Genomic DNA, 21,716 nt, shown 5'->3' with positions numbered 1-21,716 from the left:
ATTGCCGATTGCTGATGATATCGCAGAAGATCTGATGCGTCTTAGGACGCAGCACTTGGATCTGCGATGCCGCTAGGAAGCGTCTATTTACACCAGATGCCTCCTGCTGCATTACCATATTAATTCTACAGTAATGCACAGCCAACTCTAAATCATGCCCATAGTATCATCAACTCTTCTGTCATACAGAGCATAATACATATAGGACATACTTATCTACCCTCCTGATTCGGCCAGGAGCCTCCCGAAAATTGGGTGGAGAGGGCGGTGACGCGATTTCCCTGTGAAGTTTTTTTCCTCCTTTCATTGTTAATTCCACATCATTCCCTGTAACAATAACGTAATTCAACTATTCCTTGGCAAAAAAAAATTTACTTTATCTCATACTGGACAACATACCACATTTTATATTTTCTGTCTATTATTTTGTTTTTAGTGTCTTCAAGCTGATACTCTTCTGTTGATGGCCGGAAAAGAGCTTGGGAATAAATTAGATGATGATACATTGCAGAAAGTATCAGTCATTCTGTTGTATTACATTTTGAATAAAAAAGACTTTTGCTCTTCACAAACTGCTATTCTCAACATGGACTACCTGTTCTACCGCAACAGTATTCTCAACCTACACAAAGACGAAGACTGTCATTATCTGTCTGCTAACGAGTTGGAGGATCTTCTACTAAAAACAAAGCACCATTTCCAAATATCTGATGGACAAAGGGTGAGATTCTTCCTTGTTTATGAAACATACTGGATAATCATGTATAGAATATGAATTAGGCACAAACTGCATTTTATATGGTAAAGGTCAGGATTCAGTCTTTCAGATGCCTCCACCACTTACAGTAATGACCTCATGTACTGTGCAATGTTTAAAAATAAGAAGAAATAGGCAGTGTATCCCCTAATATTTAACCTGTCCTGGCTTCCATGTGACAGGATGACCCCACATTTGGTGCCCTCTGCTACAGTGAAAACCAACCCCAGGCTGCTCATTGCAGAGTCAGTGATTCAATGGGGGAAGGATGCAAAAAGCAAGATGCCCCTTTTTCCACAGGCTACATCATTTATATGACTCCCAAAACCCCTTGTTTATCACTTTATTTAAAAAGTAACATTTTCTTCTTTCTTTATCTTGCGCTGCTCAAATGGGTCATCATGAGTAGCCAGAGCTCTCTTTTAGTGTCAGCATGGCCCAAAACTTATGATTGGTTACATCAGGAGCCCCAGTGCTATCTAGCCTCTAGGCAGGGCCGCAACTAGGGGGGGGGGCTAAGGAGGCACGTGACCAGGTGCCAGACTTGAGCGGGTGTCGGGGAGAGGCTGCCGGGAGGCTAGGTTGCTGCTCTTGTGGGTTTGGAGCCACATCCCAGCCTTGAGAGGCACAGAAACGCCGTCAGTCTAATGTGGTGCCGGTCGCAAGCCAGTGAGTGCTTGCGGACCGGCAGCCAATCAGCAGAGGCTGTCGATCCGTGAGCTCCAATTGGTTCGCGAGCTACGCCACATTACAATGACGGCAGTACTGACAGTTCCCCAGCATGTGGCAGCCCCGCCCTGTGCCACCCCGAGCTCACCCACCGCATGGCCCTGGCAGGTAAGAGAAGGGAGATGGGGCCTAACTGTGGCTTAATGTAAAAGAGGCCTTACTGTGGCATAATGTGCAAGGAGCCTTACTGTGGCAAAATGTGTAAGGGGCATTACTGTGGCATAATGTAAAGGGGGCCTTACTGTGGCATACTGTGTAAGGGGCCTGTGGCATAACGTAAAATGGGCCTTACTATGGCATAATGTGTAAGGGGCATTACTGTGGCATAATGTAAAAGAGTCCTTACTGTGGCATGATGTAAAAGGGGCCTTACTGTGGCATAATGTGTAAGGGGCATTACTGTGGCATAATGTATATGGGGCATTTCTGTGGCATAAATGTAAAAGGGGCATGACTGTGGAATAATGTATAAGGGGCATTACTGTGGCTTAATGAATAAGGGGCATTACTATGGCTTAATGTATAAGGGGCATTACTGTAACAGAATGTGTTGTAAAGGGCATTACTGTGGCAGAATGTGTTGTAAGGGGCATTACTGTGTTGCATAATGTGTTGTAAGGGACATTACTGTGGCATAATGTGTTACAGGGGACATTACTGTGTGGCATAATGTGTTGAAAGGGGCATTACTGTGGCATAATGTGTTATAAGAGTCATTAATGTGTGGCATAATGTTTTATAAGGGGCATTACTGTGTCACAAAACCACACACCCTTTTCGTCCTCTATGTTGCATACTTTTTTTTGGGGGGTGCCAAATTATGGCCTTGCCCCGGGTGACAAAATTCCTAGTTTCGACCCTGCTAGTTAGGGAGGCAGCTGTATACCACCTCAGCTGGTTGTACATTGTTTTGGGGGTCTCACTGCCCATTTTTTATTTATTTTGATTACACCGTGCACTGCATGTATAAGGAAAGTATTAGAGAGATAAGGCAAGAGGCTGGTGTTGCAGCAGGGTCTTCTAGGTAGCCTGTTTTTGTGGTTAGCAATGGAAACTGTTTGCAGCTGTTCTTAACACACAGGAACCAGAATATAGAGATAGTGCAGGGAGAATAGTGCAGCACAGTGAAAGAGGCTCAGCACCAGCCACAGGTAGGGTTCAGTAACTGCCACCAAAGGAGGGTAGGGGGTATAGACCTCCAGCATTTCTAAAGCATCTGATTGCCCCATGAAAAAACAATGGGCAACGAGATGCTCTAGATCAGTGTTTCCCAAACCCGGTCCACTCACAGTAAAGGGACTATGGATATCCATGCATGTGCCCAGGTGGCTAAATTATTACAGTACCTCAGTCACTTTGATTTACCCACCTGTGCTGAATTAGGGATATCTCTAATGTCTGGACTAGAAGCCGGCCTTGTGGACCAGGTTTGGGGAATACTACTCTAGATAAAGAGAAATCTTCCTATGTGTGATTACTTTGGATCCAGAATTATATAAGAGGATGCACTGTGCCAAAACGAACTTCATTGCACATGAAATTATGTAAAGTTATTCTAGGTGAAGAGTTTCAACAAGGTTAATTGCCAAATCAGCTAATAAATAATGAAGGGGGAGCAAAAATGTGCATTATTAGTTACAAATGTAATTCAATATATATTTGGACAATTTTAATAGTTTAGATTGTTTGTTTCCCTCTAGAAAATATATGAGACAATGAAGCATTGTGATTTTTCAAACTTAACGACTTTATGTCTTTAAATATTTTAGCATATATTTAGAACTTTGGAAAGTTTCACGAAACTGAGAACTACAGAAAAACATGTATGTTATTGCCAGTTTTGCCATTGTCTCTTACTGTAATTGGAAAACGAAATAAGATAATGCTTTTTCCTTGTTCCAAGTGTACAGATTTCCATTCTCTCGAGAGAGCATTTGGAGTATTGCAAAATATTGATGAACTGATGCTTCCAAGACTCGCCGAAGTGATTCTCACATCATCCATTCAGCACATTTGTTTCAGAAAAGAGATATTGCCTAATGCAAGCTTCTTTACTGATTCCATTTTCAAATTCTTAAATAGAACTAGTGAGCTGTTTGCTAGAGGTGAGATATGTAAAGTAGAAAACAAAATTATATCTCAGTATTTATAACATATGAGTAATTGGTGGGGTACACTTTACCTGGGCTTATTGGAGGGGTCCGTCGGGGGCCAGGTCTGCCTCCCCTTATATATATATATATATATATATTTATATAATATATATACAATCATACATATATATACACACACATACATATGTCACACACACACCTACTTTATGTCACACATACATTACACACACACATACATATGTCACACATACATTACACACACACTTACCTTGCAGCATCTGTGGGTTGTAGACCTGATAAGGATGGGACCTGGCAGGCTTGCACCATGTCATTAGGCCCTTCCCCCTGGCGACAAAATGCAGTGATTCGCGGGTCAATCGGGAGGGGGCGGGGCCAAATGATGCGATTCTAATGGAATCACGTCATATTGGCTCCGCCTCCTCCCGACTGACCCGTGAAGTGCGGCATTTTGCTGCAAGGGGCGGGGCTTAAGAAGATGGTGCCTGCTCTTCAGTCTGTCGGGGGGTTTCTGGGTACTCAGAAACCCCCTCTGTGTGTGCTAGTGGAGGCTGCTGCCGTTGCGCAGCAGCAGCAGTCGCCTCTCTCCCTGCATGATGTTCAGGGGGTAATAATCACACTGATGGCTTCCCCCTGGATCTGCCCATCGCTAAGCAGCCCCTGGTGCCCTCCTGTGCAGTGTGCGGCGCTACATATAATAGTTTTTTTAAATTTTCAGTGGGCAAGGCCGCACCTTCCTAATTTGGCCATGCCACACCCAGTACCTGGGCCCACAACCACTCTTGACAGCCCTGTGAGTGAAATTTCAATTAATTTTCTTTATTGATGTCGTAGCAAACATTATATTGAAGATGGGCTATCTAAAATAATTTCACCTTATATGTCTGTCTCCACAGTTGTGCAACTGCACAGTTGAGCAGAGAAAAGAGACACTGCTACCTTCACAGCTCAGACGCTGCTGCTAGGGACAGTAGAAGAGTGGCCCAGCCCCCTAATAGCTCTCATTGGTTGCAGCTAGAGACGGGTGGAGAGAAGCCCCTCCTCCCTCACAGCTCTCCATGGATACTGCTAGGGACAGGAGGAAAGAACCCCTGTCTCCTGTTACAGCTCTCAGTGGAGGGAAAGGAGGAGAGAGTCCCCTCACCTTTAGAGCTCTCATAGTCTGCTGCTAGGGACAGTAGGAGAAAGATCCTGCCTCCCCTCACAGCTCTCACTGGCTGCTGCTAGGGACAGGAAGAAAAATACCCTGCCCCCCTCACAGCTCTCACTGGCTGCTGCTAGTGACAGGAGGAAAAATACCCTGCTTCCCCTCACAGCTCTCAGTGGCTGCTGCTAGGGTCAGGAGGAGAGAGGCCCATTTCCTCTCACAGTGGCTGTTTTTAGGGAAAGGAGGAAAGAGGCCCTCCCCCCTCACAGCTCTCAGTGGCCGTTAGGGACAGGAGGAGAGAGGTACTAAGGTTAGAGGAGGGAACAGTGACAGCAAAAATGGAGGCCTGTAACCTCGTGGGGCCCACCAGGGATTTCTCCTGTACCCCAGTCTGACCCTGGACTGAACTGTGGGCCTGATTCAGACCCGATCGCTATATGCGTGCGCTCGCAAGCGGCCCGATGTTCTGTGTACGTGCATGCGCATGCTTCATTCTGCGTGTGCGCAAACTACTCACTGCGATCGCAAACCACTCGCTCGCCCTGCAAAGACAGCCCAGTGTAATGAGTGACAGGAGAGGCCGTTTGTGGGTGGTAACAGGGGCAGGACACTAATAACGGGGGGTTGGAGATGCGAACGCAGGCGTGCCTGAGTGTTTCAACGCTGTTTTAGAGGTGTGCATAATTAACAGGCAGCGTCACAGTACACGTCACTTGCCTTTTTTTTCCACTGATTTCCTCGCAATGCTTGCGGTAGGGTAAAGTTACCTCAAGCACTGTGTTCACATCCGATGGTGCTCGATGTACCAATGTTTTAATACACTTCCTGGAGATGACGTGGTGCTGGTGGGCGGCTCTGCCTGTGCGATTGGGCGTACACAAAGTGGCCGCTCACTAAGACATGGTGGGCGTGCTTATGCCTTGGCGAGCGTTCGCTTCCCGTGGCGTAACTTTGACAAATTTGCATATGCATCCAGCGAGCGTACGCAGATAGCGAATGGGTCTGAATCAGGCCCTGTGTCCCTAGTTTGTCACTTTGGTTTAGTTGGCTTCTTATTTATTTTACCCTCAATTGAAATGGGGATGTTTTTCTTTTCAGCAGTGTACATCGTATCATTAGTTAGTTTTTTATGCTTGGTGACAATAAAAACACAGATGCATAATACAAATTAAGATATTTAGATCATTTAAACAATATGATAAAATAATAACATTATTAACCAATGTCTGACATATTTTTTTTTCTTAGATATAGATGAACTTATTGGAAGACTTAAATTAGTAATGACCTGCATCAAGGCAGACCACAACCACAGGAGGAAGGTGAGAAGTCTTGTAATCCCAGGAACAAACCATGAACAGTTACCTGTCCCAGCAATGGAAAGAGCTGAAGAACCAAAGAGCGGGCACAATGATGTCCCTAAGTCCCAGGGTCACTCAGCAGGATGGAATCAGGTAATACTGCAATATATATATTTACGCTATTTTATATGCACATTATACTCTGCAAAAAGAGACACAGGGGGTTTATTTACAGTGTCAGTTTGTAAAACCCAACCCGTTTGTGTTTATGCCCGATATTTAGAAGGGCAGTGCTTTTATTAGCATAACACAGCTAGTAAATACACTTCCCTTTTAAATATGGGGAATTAACACAAACAGAAGAGTTGGTTTTAAAAACTTACAGATCATAAATAAATCACAAAAGCCTGTGATCTGCTGTAGAAACCTAGTAGTGATTCAAGGGCCTGTCATGCTTATGGCTGTACCTAGACAACCTTAGTCCCTATGTTGGGGATTATTTGAATGTTGCTCCCAGGGTGTATAGCTTGGAATCCTCTCATTTTTCCATTATTCTCATAAATCCTCTCATTATTCCAGTGGGGCTCAACCAGTAATTTGACAAAAGCAAAAGGGAATTAAATCAATAAAGTGTGGGGCACCAGTGACAGAACTTCTTTTGCCGCGGTGTCTTTATTAGAAAAAGAAGCGTTCTACACTGCTTGAAATTATTTTCATATTTTTAGGGCCAGATTTGTTTTACTGGATACGAGCTTGTGAAGATTGTTCTGCGAAACAGCCGCTCTCCAGTTTCTCAGGAGCACTTCAAGCAAATCAGCCCAGCTATTATTCATCAACTTCTGTCTTGCACCTGCCCAGAAGAGGACCACACAAGTACTCAACTCCCCCCTCCCACCACTCTCGAAAGTGAGTCTTAGTCATGTACTGTATCTGCTCTATCATGAAGATATACTGTATGGGTTGAGTGACCTGGAATTATTGGGACTTGTTTTCTGGATAAGGGTATTTTCTTTCTTTGCAGCACCTTATGGAAAATATATATGTTATACTGCAAAATGACCACTACATCTGTCATTCCCCTCTTTTTACGTAAGCCAACCACACATGGACCGTTCCTTCTGCTCGGTGCCAGCACCTTCAAAAAGCCCAATGTCAAAATTGGTTACACATATAGAGCCTGATTCAACGCAAATCCCTCCACAGATGGGGCCACGATTTTTAGCAAACTGGCGTTGGAGCCAGCCCATGCTTGCAATTTCTGGTGTCTCAGAGTTGTGCGAATATCAGTACTATCTCTGCTTGCTGCTGAGTGGGTGTACCAGGGCGGCAGTGACCTGTGGGTGTGGAGATGGAAATGCGGGCTAGTGAGAGGTCACCGTATGCAGAGATCCATCTGATTTCAAACGGATCTCTTACACCAAGATTCGGGCTGATGCAAATGGGCGCTAATAAGATACTTTAGCAGATTAATGAGGTCAGAGTGGACTCATTAATACAGGCCACAATGATGAATACAGGGGGATACTGGCATTTAGTTTCCAGCACAGAACGTGGCTGCAATTAGGCAACTCTGAAACAGGCTCATAGTGACCAGAATGGATAAGATCAGTTCGCCTTGCTCCATGACCCAACTGGCCGGATCACTTCCAGCATGACTGGGGCCTGGTAGTGCCGTTATTAAATGAGTGCAAACATGCAGGTTCATAGAAATTATCTGCGGTCATCTTCTGACAGCATTTGCCAACATGCCCGATAGTGATGTATTTGATTTGATCAGATTAGTGTTGGGCGACGCAGTTGTCTTTGAGACACCCCCATTGATATCACTGTGCGTGTGCGGCCATTGTCACAATGACAACAGGAGGAGGTGATCCATGATTTCCTCTATGTATTACATTACTTTTTTTTATCTGGTTTTCAGAATTATCTGGACACCAGGTCTCATGGTCATACAACAAAATCGCTCTGCAGCAACATTTGAGTGGGTGGGTGGACTAGAGGTATGTTTCCATCTCTGTAGTAGGCTCCCATACATGCTCAAAAGAACAGAGTAAGGACTGGTGTAGGAGTAAAGCCCCATTTCCCCAAAAGAATGGAGCAAGGCTAACTTAGTAGTGGGTGAAAATTTTTTTGATCCAAAGCTAATCAAAATGTGTACATTGAAATTGCACATCTAAAGTTTAATAATCATAACAGCTGTCCTAAATTGTATATACACTGTAAAGGGTATACTTACTAAAGTGTGGCATAGTTGCCGACTTTCTGGCTGCTCCTTCTGGGAGGGAGCAGCCAGATCGGCAGGGCAGTGGGGGGCGTGGCCGAAAAAGGGGGCGTGTCCGGACGGGTGTCTGACGTTTGTAGGCGTCATGGGGCAGGGTCACGCGATCGCATCATTTTGGCCCCGCCCGCTACACAATGCCAATAATACAGGCATTGTGAGGCAGGGGGCGGGGCCAAAATGACACGAATCGCGTCACTGGCTGCCCTCGCAGCCGGGGTTAAGAGTAAATTGCGGGGGATGTCGGGGGGATTGGCGGCCACCGGGAGGCTTGCCTGCCTTTCCGGGGGGGAGGGAGGTGCACCCGATTATCGGGAGGCTCCCGCCCAAATTGGGAGGGTAGGCAACCCTGAAGTGTGGGTTTTTAGAAGTGGAGTTGTTGCTCATAGCAACCAATTAGATCCTAGCTATTATCTTCTAGAACAAGGAATGCCAGACTTTTGGACTTGGTGATCTACTTTTAAAGCTAAAAAAGGAGATGTGGCAAGCAAAAAAAGGGGCGTGACTTCGTTGCAAGGGACGACACACATTGTGAATAGCCCCTTATACGCAATGCCTCCAGTAGTAGTGCCCCTTACACATAAAAGACAGACACACAAACAACACTATACTAACCTGATTTGCAGCTCCTGCGCCCACCGCCGTCCTACTCCTCCTCCCGCACAGCACTATGGGAGAGACGTTATGGTGTCTCTCCCATAGTTCCCACTGCAGGAACCGGAAGGCGGAGCTCAGGAGTGAGCTCCAGCCTCTGGCAGCTGCTGCAGGGAAGGAGCTGCCGGGTGCCCGCTGGCAACAAAATCTCAGCAGGCGCTTGGCTAATAGAGTGGGCAGCAGCGGCGCCTCTCCAGCCCGGCGCTGGCTAACTGCATTTAACTGGCCCTGGGTGCAGCAGCCAATAAGAATCTGCCTGACTCTTATTCTGCTGCTGGCTGCTCCCGGATGTCCACCGTGATCTACCAGTCGCAAATCCACGATCGACCTTTTGGTTACTCCTGTTCTATAAGGTGCTAGATAAATGATGAGTAGAATCTGATTGGTTGCTATAGGCAACAACTCCACTTCTAAAACCCACTTTAGTAAATATACCGCTAAATGTCTTTCTGCTCTGTAAGATCAATATTGTAATGTTTGTGCAGTAATCGCTCCTTTGAATTACAATCTGATACAAGTACTGTATATCAGATTTGCAATGATCAGATTGTAAATTGTGTACCTCAATTGCATATAGATTTGGTTGGACAGAAATGCAATGGTCTATCAACAATTAAACCTCCTATCTTCATAGGTCATATAATACATAAACTACTTTACCTTAAGATTAATAAAACTTATCTAAAAATAAAGACAAGACAAAAATGTGGCATTCAGAAATGGTCAGCTTTATTTAATAAGTGTATGTATGGTGGCAGAAGACAGTTCGGCCAGATATTCACTTGACTTAAGCAAATAACACCACAACTTGCAATGGCCAACTATCCCTTTAAGCAAGTGGGAGGTATCCGACACCCATTACAGCACAGAAACAGGCCCATACAGATGAGAGCCAGTGTATGGAAGAGGAGCGCACTACCAGACTGCAACAAGCTTCACGCTGGACAGACGCTCTTCCCCGCTACAAATAAAGCCAAAAACAAGACACAATATGGAAGGGAGGGTGGGAAAGTCAGCAGAAATTAGATCTGCCCAGAGACTAAGGGCTCTATTTATTAACATTATTTTGACTAAAATAAAGTGGAAAAGGGTGTTTTCACACCCTTTTCACATTATTTTAGTATCACCTATAGTTATTACAGGGCAATTGGAGTAGAATTCGTAAAATTCTACTCCAACCCCTAAGTATGACTTATTTTTAGTAAAGTAGATCGCATTTCCCATAATTGTAATGGGAAATGTGATCCGACCAGAGTTACTAAAAATAAAATGTGAAAAAATACCGGGGAAAGCCCTGTGATAATAACGTCACCTGGAGGTGACGTTATCCAGGGTCTCCCCCGGTTACCGGCCTCCTGCCCTGCTCTAACGGGGAGAGCAGAGCCGGGAGCCGGTCCCTGTAATCAGCTGTGTGGTCTAAACAGACCGCAAGCTGATTACTGTAAAAAAAAGAAAAAAAAAATAGTAAAAAAAAAAATTTACATACCTGACTCCAGGGACCGGTGATCGGGCCTCCGGTCATGACTCCCCTCCGGTCAGCTGGTCTCCCATAGTGCACTGCTGCCCGGTCATTAGGTGATCGGGCCCCAGTGCAGTATGGGAGATCACCTGACCGGAGGAATGGAGAACATCACCGGAGGCCCGGAACATGCAGGTAAGTGTAATTAAGGGAGAGGGGGGTCGTGGGGGGTGGAGGGGGGAGGGCGGGGGGGTCCGTGATCGTGAGGGCGGGGCTTAGTGCCAGGGGCGGGGCTTAGCGCCAGGGGGGTAGCAGCGGCGACCGGTCGGCGCATGCGCGGGCACTTAATCATGGTATTTGCAGGGACAGAGCTTTATCTGTCGCAATGCGAATTCACTCGGTAATATCACACTACAATCTGCATTCAATATGCGGATTGTAGTAAATAGAGCCCTAAGGGCTCTATTTATTAACATTATTTTTACTAAAATAAAGTGAAAAAGGGTGTTCATCCCTCTGTTATTCAAAGAAAAAACATTTGACACCTGTGTGGCCAGTTCTACTTCACACAAACACAAACACAAGGTAGATCTTACAGTAGGTACAGCTTGCTGCATTGTTTGTTATTCCAGCCTTTTGAATCAGTACCATGAGTTCGGACTGTGTGATCCGCATAGCGATCAATTCATTATTATTTTGAAGTCTATTTTTGCTGTGTTTGCCTTCCAGTGATTGCAACAGAGGGCAAAATCCCTAATAGAACCACTCTTAAGTATGCATCCTAAAGACATTTAGGGGTCTATTTACTACTCAGTGTTAGGAGACAAAGTGAAATGAGATAAGGTACCAGCCAATCAGCTCCTGCCATGTCACAGGCAGTGTTTGAAAAATGACAGTCGGGAGCTGATTGGCTGGTACGTTATCTCCTTTCACTTTGTCTCCTAAAACACAGCTTAGTAAATAGACCTCTTAAACTGGTACATCCACGAGCAGTAACTTAAATGTAAATTTATACTTAGTCTGTTCTGCTTAGAGAGAATCCTGCTTGGTCTATTCTCCCTTATCTTGTTTGTTTGTTTTTTTGGATCGTTGCCCTCTCCTGGTAGCGCCCATGTCACTAACAAGCCAGTGGAAGTAGCTTGTGTCCTAGGATTGGAAAGCAGACATTGGCATATCTATAATGGATGCAGGGGGGCCCACACAACACACCCTGCACCCGTATAATTATTATACTTACCTCTCCGGAGTCCCAGGCCAGTGCTGCAAACCGAAATCACCAGGAAAATGGTGCAGTGACTCAGTGATCTCAGTGATTTGCGCATGCAAAGTAGAGACATCTTCAGGAACATAACGTGACAACCATGTTCCCGGAGACCTGCATAGGCACAGTAATCTCTGGTACATACAAAGCCATTTCAACATTCAGAATACAGGGGCATATAGAGCGGACCGTGCAGACGTGGCCATGCCCCCTATAGATAGTAGGAAAAAATTAATTGTGGAGCCTGGGACAGATCCAGGGGAGGGGGGGGTTCAGTGTGATAGCTCGCCCCATTCCCGCACGTTATTTGCAAGTAGAGGAACTGCTGTGCGCAGCAGGCTCCCTGGTCCGTCTACAGCAGCATGGGCTGGGGAGAGAGGCTGCTACCGCTGACCGTTATGGGGATGTGGAGGGTTGGTGGGACTGGGTCCCTCCAACAAACCCGGGCCCTGCTAATTAGTACCCACTCCCCCAATTCCTCTCAGCAACCCTGTCTGAATATTGACTGTTGTACCACACGAAATAAGAAATAGTGGGGCTCTGACTATTTCTTTACTCTGGAAAGTCCACCATGGGTCTCATTTACCACAGAACAGCCGTAGTGCAGCATGGTTCCTCTTTAGTATCAGATGTTTTTATATTTTTTGGAAATATGATGATGAAGATTTTTTTTTTGTCAAACTACTGTGATTGTCTTGTTCAATTTAAGGTGATATTATTCCGTTTTGTAATGTTTCTTAGGATATGGGTACAGCACAATTGCAGTGCTGCTTCTGACGCTGGGATCCATGCTTGGTGCTACTCTTATTATCTTCAGTTCTTGTGAGGAGAGCTACAAACTCATCTTACAGCTGTTTGTGGGACTGGCTGTCGGGACTCTCTCTGGTGATGCCTTATTGCATCTTATTCCTCAGGTACTGTAACGCCAGTTTTATGCCTTGTTGCTTGGTGCTACTCTTATTATCTTCAGTTCTTGTGAGGAGAGCTACAAACTCATCTTACAGCTGTTTGTGGGACTGGCTGTCGGGACTCTCTCTGGTGATGCCTTATTGCATCTTATTCCTCAGGTACTGTAATGCCAGTTTTATAAACTAGTAATTTATATTTATGGATACCAATTACCAGCTTGGTGTGGTAAAGACACCTGGAAAACAATCAAATAATACGAAACACGCAGAGCACACAGACCTATTTACTGGTACATGATAGAGTGTATTATACTCAAATGATGCTGTATTTAATTAAATACAATATTTAATTAATTATATGGCTAATAGTCTCAATCTCATAAATAATGGATCTAGACAAATAGGAAAATGACAAAAGATATGATAATAATACCTCACTTCAAATAAGCAAAATGCACTAGACAGTGACGTGCAGTGAGGTCAATGGCTGGGGAGGCATACATGGAGATGGGTCTGAGGCCCTCATTCAGAGGCGGTTGCTCGGAAGTGATCGGTCGCACCACAGTGATCGAGAATATGCAAAACGAGCGCTCAGTCGCAACGCACATCGTAAGCGCGGAAACACCCACAACAATGAAAGCACACCTCCTTTCTCTACGGCCTAATTCAGAGTCGGTCGCAGGCGGCAACTTACGTCAGCACGATTAACACCTGTTACAGTGTTAATTGCCTACAGACATCGATTGAGAAACCATCGCCTGCACTCGCAATGCTTAAGGTAGACCCTGGGCTACCTTTAGCACTACGAGCAGTAGCATCGTTATTGCAACGAGATGACGTGTGTGATGACTCGCTCAGTAATATATGCACGCCCTTAAAACGCCCTTTTTAAGCCTGCGTGCGCACCACCACACCCCGTTCACAAGCAACTTCCCCTGTAACCACCCACAAACGGCACGAAATGTCAATCACAGCTACGACCTCGTAGTGACTAACGAGCAAGAGGATTGCGGTCGGAAAGACAGACTTGCTCACGCGCACTGCCATGTACACGCATGCACACTTGAAAAAAACATCGCTCACTACGTCCAATCGCTCCGTGTGACAGCCTCTGAATGAGGTCCTGAGTGCTGGGAGCCTGTCTCACCCCTTACTCACTGTAATTCTCCCCTCATTACACTTAAGCTTCCGTATCCATTGATTCTTCTATCTGTGTCTTCTCTTGCTGCTGCTGACTCAGCTCTGATCTCTAAACACTGCAGGGCACTTCCTGGTCACATGACACATCCAAGGTATCCATCAATGCTCAAGGCACGCCCCCCATACTCAGAGGCATGTCTCAGAGGTGGTGTTGTGTGAAATGCCATGCTTGCAAACCATTTTCCCCTGTTTTCGTCATGCTGGGACATGCCCACCGCTGCGGGAGCTGATGGGCATGCCCACTGTCCCTCTCTCCAGTGAATAAATAGAGCATGTGAATGAGTATTTTCTTACCTATATGATTTCTGTGCAATGGGGAACTTCTGAAGAAATTGATCCTTCCTGGACAGACATGGCACAGGATAACCAAATGTTTTTTTTTTTTTTTACGAGGTGCCTGACAACCCCCCCCCCCTCCTTCTGATTGGCTCAAGGGCCAGTCAGTCAAAGAGCAGGAATGACCATCAGTTGGTGATACCATCAATGGTCATCCATTGCATAGTTGGTAACCATCGATGATCACTTGCTATATCACCGACAATGGTAAACATTGATGGTAACCACATTGATGGCCATCCCTAGCTGAGATGCGCTTTTAAGTGTTGCAATGTGATGGATTATTCCAGTATTCCTGAAGCCGATGATGCCTGTGTTTATGGTGTGTGCAGTGCTGCCATCTGTCAAGAATCACTGATATTGCATATTGAGTCCATATAGCTAGCAATTTATATTCTTGTCAAAAGTTCCCATCTATTATTGTTAATTTAATAAGACAAAATTGAGCCAAGTTGATCTGATTACTATGATTAGCAATGTCCATTCCGATGTCTGTAAGTATTACAACCATGCAAAAGTACATACAGTATCTGCAATAGAAATGCAGGTAGTTTTTACTGTCAGGAAGATGGCTGTGACTGCAAGGGTGCAAAATTATCCACTTGCCAATGGCAGGAGTCGGACTGACTGAGGCGCGACTTATTAAATGCAGCTGCTTTATGGGTGAGCGCACAGCCTCTCCCTCCCCATGAATTTGTCCCATTTCTCTGGCTGGTCAGAGGTCCAACAAATGTAACCTCATCCTATACTTTTTATTGTACTCATTTTACACCCTCCACTGGTGCTGTGGAAGAAAACTTTAGATGCACTTCGACCAATGTAATAAAAAATTTCAAACACACAAAATTCCTGTAACTTTCATAATTAAAACATAATGAAAGGGTGGTCCAAAAACATTAGTAGGTATCACTTCAAAGTGATATTTTTGGTTTCCACCATGAGAATTTTCAGTTAGATCCACAAATCTAAAAAAGTGGAAAACTGATCATCTGGGAATAATGTCAAGGGCTGCAAAGTGGGCGTCCTGCTTGAACTTGGCGGACAAATTGTGCCAAGTGCACTGAAAGAAGCCATGCAAATGTATATTTAGGGCAGGGATGTGCAGTTAGGGTAGGAAGAGCCTCCTCTGTCATACTCCCTGTCAGTCTGCAGAGTTTTGACTATAAAAATGATTAGAATAATACAAAGAAGATAATTTTAACTTATAAATATCTTCTTTGTATTATTCTGATTTTGTAAATTGTTTTTATAGGCAAAACTCACCAATATTGCAGTACTCCCTGGAAATACAGGGAGAGATGAGGCAGTAAGAGCTCAGCCTCACCTCTGATAGCTCAGACACAGCCTTCAGCTGGGCCACAAAGAAGCCAATAAAACACAGAGAAAAAGAGCCTTACTTAGAGGGGGTGTGCCTTGAGCTCTGATGGACTCCTCTGATGATCAGTTGACCTGTCCAGGAAGTACTCAGGCATCGGAGCTAGGGATGGCCATAGGTATGGTAACCAACGATGGCAAACTAGCAAGTGGCCATTGATGTAACCAACGTTGCAATGGATGACCATCGATGGTTTCACCAACTGATGGTCATCCCTGTTCTATGATTGACTGGCCCATGGGCCAATCAGAACTGGGGGCGTGGCTTTGTGGGTGCTGTCCCAGCACCATGTAAAAAAACCTATTCAGTTATGCTTTTCCATCGATGGAGGGAAACCATCTGGTTCTCCCCATCGATGGGAAAAAACATTCGAAATCGCCATAAATGGCAATCCCTAATCAGCAGCAGCAACACTGAGGAGGGAAGGAAATTGGAATATGCAGAGAGAGGAAACACACAAAGGAGAAAAAGGGGAGGAGGGTTCGCTGCTAGGGGGAGATCTGTGAGTGTGGGGGTATTCTTTTGTGCTAGGGGGGATCTTCTGAGCTAGTGGGAGATTTGCATGAGGGGGATCTGTGCTACGGGGAATTTGTGTGTTGGGGGGATCTGTGTGTGGGTGGTGATCTCTGCAAGTGGGTCAGATGTTACGGATGTGGTGATGTGTGAATCCGTACTAGACTGTATTGTAGTGTTACGGTATGGGGAACTCAGGCAAAACCTGGGAGGCCAAATATAACTCTTCCTCATGTGACAATTAGGTGAGGACTAAAGCACAAATGGGACAGCCCAGTATATGGGACAGATAGATAGCTACGTAGAAAGCTGGAATACTAAGCAGAACCAGCTATACAGGATTGCTGGGATGCAGACCAGACCAGCTACACAGGATTGCTGGGATGCGGATCAGCTATACAGGAATGCTTGGATACGGAGCAGAACCAGCTACACAGGATTGCTGAGATGCAGAACCAGCTACACAGGCTTGCTGGGATACAGAGCCAGAAAGTGCTGTAGATAATGGAAGCTTGCAGTGGATAAACACAGGAGAGTACTTAGCAGGTCTGTGGACAACAAAGCACTGGCTAGGAGCTTTCTTTATACCCTTGGCTGTGCGGGGATAGGCTGAGAGAATCACATGACCGGTGGCTGGCTCCCGAGACTGATCGATCAGCTGACCCGCACTGTCATGGCTGCGCCCATAGCTGGTTTTGGAGGGAACTCCAGTGTTCGGCACGCTGAAGCCTTGCAAAGGAAGCATAGTTGCTGCAAAAGGGAAAGCCCGCTACTGTTACAGGTATGTGCGTCCATTCATGTGCTAACCCGATCTCTGGGCAATCTGATTACCCGGACCGTGTAAGACAGGAGAGACCTGGATGGTTCAGTTTGTGACAGCAGATTCATATATGGCTCTGATACTAGTCAGTGTTACCCCACTAACTGACCTCACCGCACGGCCCGGACTTAGGGGGTGCATATACAAGCTTTTATAAACACACTATTAATAGAATATAATCACCATACAACCAGAAAGGGTTGCGTCATATCTGTTTGCAGCCACACAAGCTGTCACAGTAAAAACCTCTCTTCAGGTGAATGTGAACCTTTTCTGCTAACGTCACATGCCATAGGCGTGGACAGTGCATCACGGGAAGGCTCATTTTATGACTTATTAATTTATACATTTTGAAAAGGGAATTCAATAAACAAAAAATAACACAAACACTCCTAATTCATGAGATGGTCTAATATGAAAATCAGACTTGAAATTTAATGTTTCTATTCTTAATACCATTTTCCTTGCACAATTTTCTAGGTTCTAGGTATACATGAAAATATTTCCCATGACCATCATGGACAAAATGGAGAACTTTACTTAGAGGAAAAGCAATATTTATGGAAGATAATGGGGATGATTGGCGGCATTCATGGGTTTTTCCTCATTAACAAACTTTGCTTTCTGCTAGTATCATCTACAAGACAGGTTTGGAGATTGTATTACTTTTTGTAATGCATATATATATATATATATACTATATATATAAATATATATATATATATATATATATATGTATATATGGGATTGGGGGGTCTTAAGGTGCGCCTACACAATTTGTTTATAATAGTTCAATAACGCCTTAGGTGTCCTGTTAAGTCTTTCAGTGTTCTTTTAGTTGTCGAAGTTGGAGGATAAGGTTCTTCTTATTGTTTCTACAATGAGACCCTCACACCAGACTTCACCCAAATATGCAATAATCAGTTTCTGTATACTTGATTCATAGTTATTTATTATAAAAATTAAAAAGGTTAAATATCTTACATAGCACATGTAGAGTGACCTATATGGGCTAGATGTTAATAACGTGATGTCCCTCCTCTTCAGGAGTAAGAGCTCTTTAACAGCAAGTTAGCCCACTTTTGGTCACTTTTGCATTATCATCCAACGCGTTTCATCAAATATCAACTTCTTCAGGGGTGTTTAATATCCCAACAGATATACCCAATACATACTTCTTTATCTGGCCACTGCTGGTTTAAATAAATCACTCCTTTTTGATACGCTTAATTTCCAATGAGTGTTTCAAGCTTTCTTGGGGCAATGGTTTTGCATTAATATTCCTCAGATGTACTCGATTCAGTGAGGATGACTGTTCTCTGCATGTGTGCTCAGTTCCCTTGTCAGGGGGACTGGGCATATCTGTTCGGATATTAAACACCCCCGAAGAAGTCGATATTTGATAAAACTTGGATATCTGATTGGATCAGTGTAAAAATCTGATCTTGGAAGCACCCCATTGATGAACTCTTTGATGTGAGTGCAGGATTTCACTGGATATATATATATATATATATATATATATATATATATAAATTATATATAAAATCGGTTTTAATAAGACAAAATATTTGCTTTGAGGATTCTATGTGGTTGACTGCAAGCTGAGATCATCGATTCACAATAAGGGGTACATTTACTAAGAATCATGTTTTGGGCGAGTTTAAACACGATTGGCATAGCTGGAATTCGTCACAGTTTTTCAAGATCAAATGCTCAAATTTACTAAACATTATGCTTGACAGGCTCATATTTCCACTGTAGTATGGTCATGCTTAATTGTGTTTTCTTCCCCATGTTGTCTCTGTCTGACCATGGCCAAGCACTCCTGAACATGAAGCCTGCACAGATCAGTGTGACCTGTGCAGGCTTCTGTGTGTGTAAAAGTTAAGGAAGAGTTAAAAATCAGAGCAAAATAAATGCGTGCCCCCCCCCACCTAAGCATAATCAGCCTGGCTGTTGATTGACAGCCAGGCCACTCACAGCCAACCAGCAGCCAGTTACTATAGTAGTGGTTGCTGATTGGCTGGTGGCCCTCCAAGTGCAAGAAACCCCATGAGTACTGTCACTTGCAGAGAAGAGCTGTGTCATAAAAGCAGGCTAAGTTACCCGTGAATGGCATCTCATCCAGACATGATTCTAAGTAAATTTACCCCTAAGAGTTTTTTAGTCTTATCACATTCCCATTCACTTATGTTCCTATCTTCCTTCCCCATACTAATCTCCAAGCAATTTGCGAATTATCTATCTAGTTGGCTGGCCAAGCACCAAGGGTCAGGGGTAGTGGAGTGACACATTTGTCTTAGGTAGCAAATTTTGGAGGACACAATTAAAATGATAATGTTATCTGGTAGGACCAAAGTAGATTAAAGTTCAATATTTATAGTTTACACATTATTAATGCAAATGTTTGCTGCTTTATGTCATGTATAACAAGTGCCATTTTCGTTGCCGATGGGCTTTGGAATGGTTATAGAAATACCTTGCCTCTGATGAAACAATACAAAGTGGAGAAATGCGTTAGCTATTCTGCAAAGATAAGACTTTTAAATGTATTTTCTTTTACCTGTTTTATAAGGTGAATGCTGCCTGTAGATCTGTGCCACGATCATGATAACATTTTGCTCACCTAAGAATCATAATATAGTGCTGCATTTAAAATATAGCGTACTATCTACTGTAATAGACAGGCAGTGATGGTAAAATGTCTATATGTGTTATAAAGAAATGTGAGGGTGGACCCATTAATAGTCGCTCGTTATAATCCAGTCCAACACTGAATGACAATACCTGTCTAATTAGTCCTTCTATACAAAGATGCATCTAGTATAAGTACAGAGTGTGACCTCTACCTGACCAAGCCAATGCTCTTTCTGTAATCTAGTAATCAAACTGTGATGCTCTCTCTTACTCGGGAGTGCCCTGTGACACCATATGCTGCACTGTGATCTGTGGAGTCTTTCAGTATATGGTCCTGTGTATTTGATTGGCGATGAATGACACTACATTTTAATTTGTCAGTTCCCTAAAACGTTGCTTGTTTGCAAGCATTATGGGCAGGATTCTGCACTTAGCGTAATTCAACCGCATCTCTTGAAAACAGTTTAAATGTTTCTCCTGTATTCAGAGTCGGAAGCTGCACCATCCTTTTGTCCTATATGTGAAAGTAACCATTAGCAATAGCAGCACATCAGGACGCTCACTTCTGAATCGCTCACAGTTCTGTGTCCACCCCCACAGGACACCTACCGCACACTTTCCTATGTGTGAACGCCCCATTAACGGTTTAGCCCCAAATCTTTGTATGCGACTCTGAACAGCCTGTAGATTAACTTATTTGTACTGAGTAAAGCAATTGACTGAGGGATGTTTAGTCTACTGTAGAAATTAATACTTGATGATGAATGTATATCAATTGTTACAGAAATTAATAAATATCTATATGCAAATTAAAGAGACATCGTGGGCCGGATTCAGAGCCGCAAGCAATTCCGATGTTCACGTAATTGAACAGTGTGCCAAAATTCGCATAAACTCCAACAGGGCATGCGTTACACAGAGTGCATGCACAAACAGGGGCACTGAGGGAGGGGAAAAGCAGGTACTAATTACCCGGGCCTGGGCTTGTTGGAGGGACACTGCACTTGATGTGCAAGGTTGTCACGAATCTGGGTCTTAGCATTTCTTACAGACTCAGACATTTATTTATTTCAGTTTCCAAGACATCCCAGGGACGCCTCCCTGTGATTAACGAATGCACCTGTGTGCTCACCTGGTCAGCTAGACCAATGGCTATTGACCACTTCCTATTTAAACCAGTTCCTGTGAGCAACCCATTGCCTACCCAGGAGATCTAGGCTCCAGGCTTAGGGCCTGATTCAGACCCGCTCGCTAAGGCACGATTGCTTGCTCTGAGCGATTTTCGCCCATCTGCGCATGCGTATAATTCGCAGTGTGCGTGCGCAAGCCATTCGTTGCGATCTGCTTTTGGTAGCTCGTAAGTCACTTATCAGGTCGCTGCTTTGAGTAACAGATAGCGCCGTTTGTGGGTGATAACAGGGGAAGGTGCATGTGGGGAGTGGTGTTGCGAACGCAGGCGTATGTCTGCCCGCCAAAACGGCGTTTAAAGGGCATGCATAATTAGCAAAGTAGCAGCATTGTACACGTAACCTGCATGTATTTCAACCCGCACTGATCACAGTGCTTGCGGTGGGGAAAGGCAACCCCAAGGGCTGCGAGCAGCTCCGATGGCTCCCGATTAATCATACATTTCCCGGAGATGACGTGTGTTGCGAGTGGCAAGGGGGCGTCTTCAGACACTTGAGAGTGCACTTTGCCATAGCTCGCTAACACACAGTGGGCGTCCTTACGCGACGCAGTGCGAGCGCTTAATTTACATAGCCGGCCCCTTTCTGCAAGCGAGCGATCGCACCTTGCGAGCGAGTCTGAATCAGGTCCTTACTTCTGTATTCTGCGATCTTATCACTTGTGACTCTATCTGCTACTTGTGGATTTTCACTATTTATCATCTGAGCTGAGTATCCGCACCTGCCAGCACCGCAGCTTCCAGGCTGCATACAGACCTGCCTTCCACCAGCCGCTGTGCTCCATTACCTGTCAGCGATGCAGCGTCTACACTGCATACAGACCTGCTCCAACCATGCGCTTCAGCCAGCAAGTATACTACTTTTCCATCTGCCGCTGTGTTCTGTTACCTATCAGCTCCGCATCGTCCACGCTGCATACAAGACTGCTCCAACCACTTCATCTCAGCCAGCAAGAATACCGCTTCCCATCTGCCACTGCATATAGTTTCCTGTCAGCGCGACAGCTTCCACACTGCATA

The 21,716-nt window shown here is 44.6% G+C and overlaps 1 protein-coding gene across 2 annotated transcripts in view; it reads left to right on the top strand.

Annotated features, from left to right (window-relative positions):
- The window catches only part of SLC39A12 (solute carrier family 39 member 12), a 90,521-nt gene that overhangs the window by 2,466 nt on the left and 66,339 nt on the right, over nucleotides 1–21,716 (top strand). The window contains exons 2-7 of one of the 2 annotated variants that reach the window (XM_088478642.1): nucleotides 437–721; nucleotides 3,390–3,591; nucleotides 6,014–6,219; nucleotides 6,792–6,972; nucleotides 12,460–12,632; nucleotides 17,351–17,518. In XM_088478642.1, coding sequence (XP_088334768.1) covers nucleotides 437–721; nucleotides 3,390–3,591; nucleotides 6,014–6,219; nucleotides 6,792–6,972; nucleotides 12,460–12,632; nucleotides 17,351–17,518 — 1,215 coding nt within the window. Of the gene's footprint in view, nucleotides 1–436; nucleotides 722–3,389; nucleotides 3,592–6,013; nucleotides 6,220–6,791; nucleotides 6,973–12,459; nucleotides 12,633–17,350; nucleotides 17,519–21,716 lie in introns of those variants that run through there. The other variant, XM_088478641.1, reaches the window with a different exon arrangement.

Source organism: Taudactylus pleione, unplaced genomic scaffold (genome assembly GCF_031769625.1).
Source record: "Taudactylus pleione unplaced genomic scaffold, aTauple2 ptg000216l, whole genome shotgun sequence".
NCBI classification, from domain to species: Eukaryota; Metazoa; Chordata; class Amphibia; order Anura; family Myobatrachidae; genus Taudactylus; species Taudactylus pleione.
This window is presented reverse-complemented; position numbering and strand designations above follow the sequence as displayed.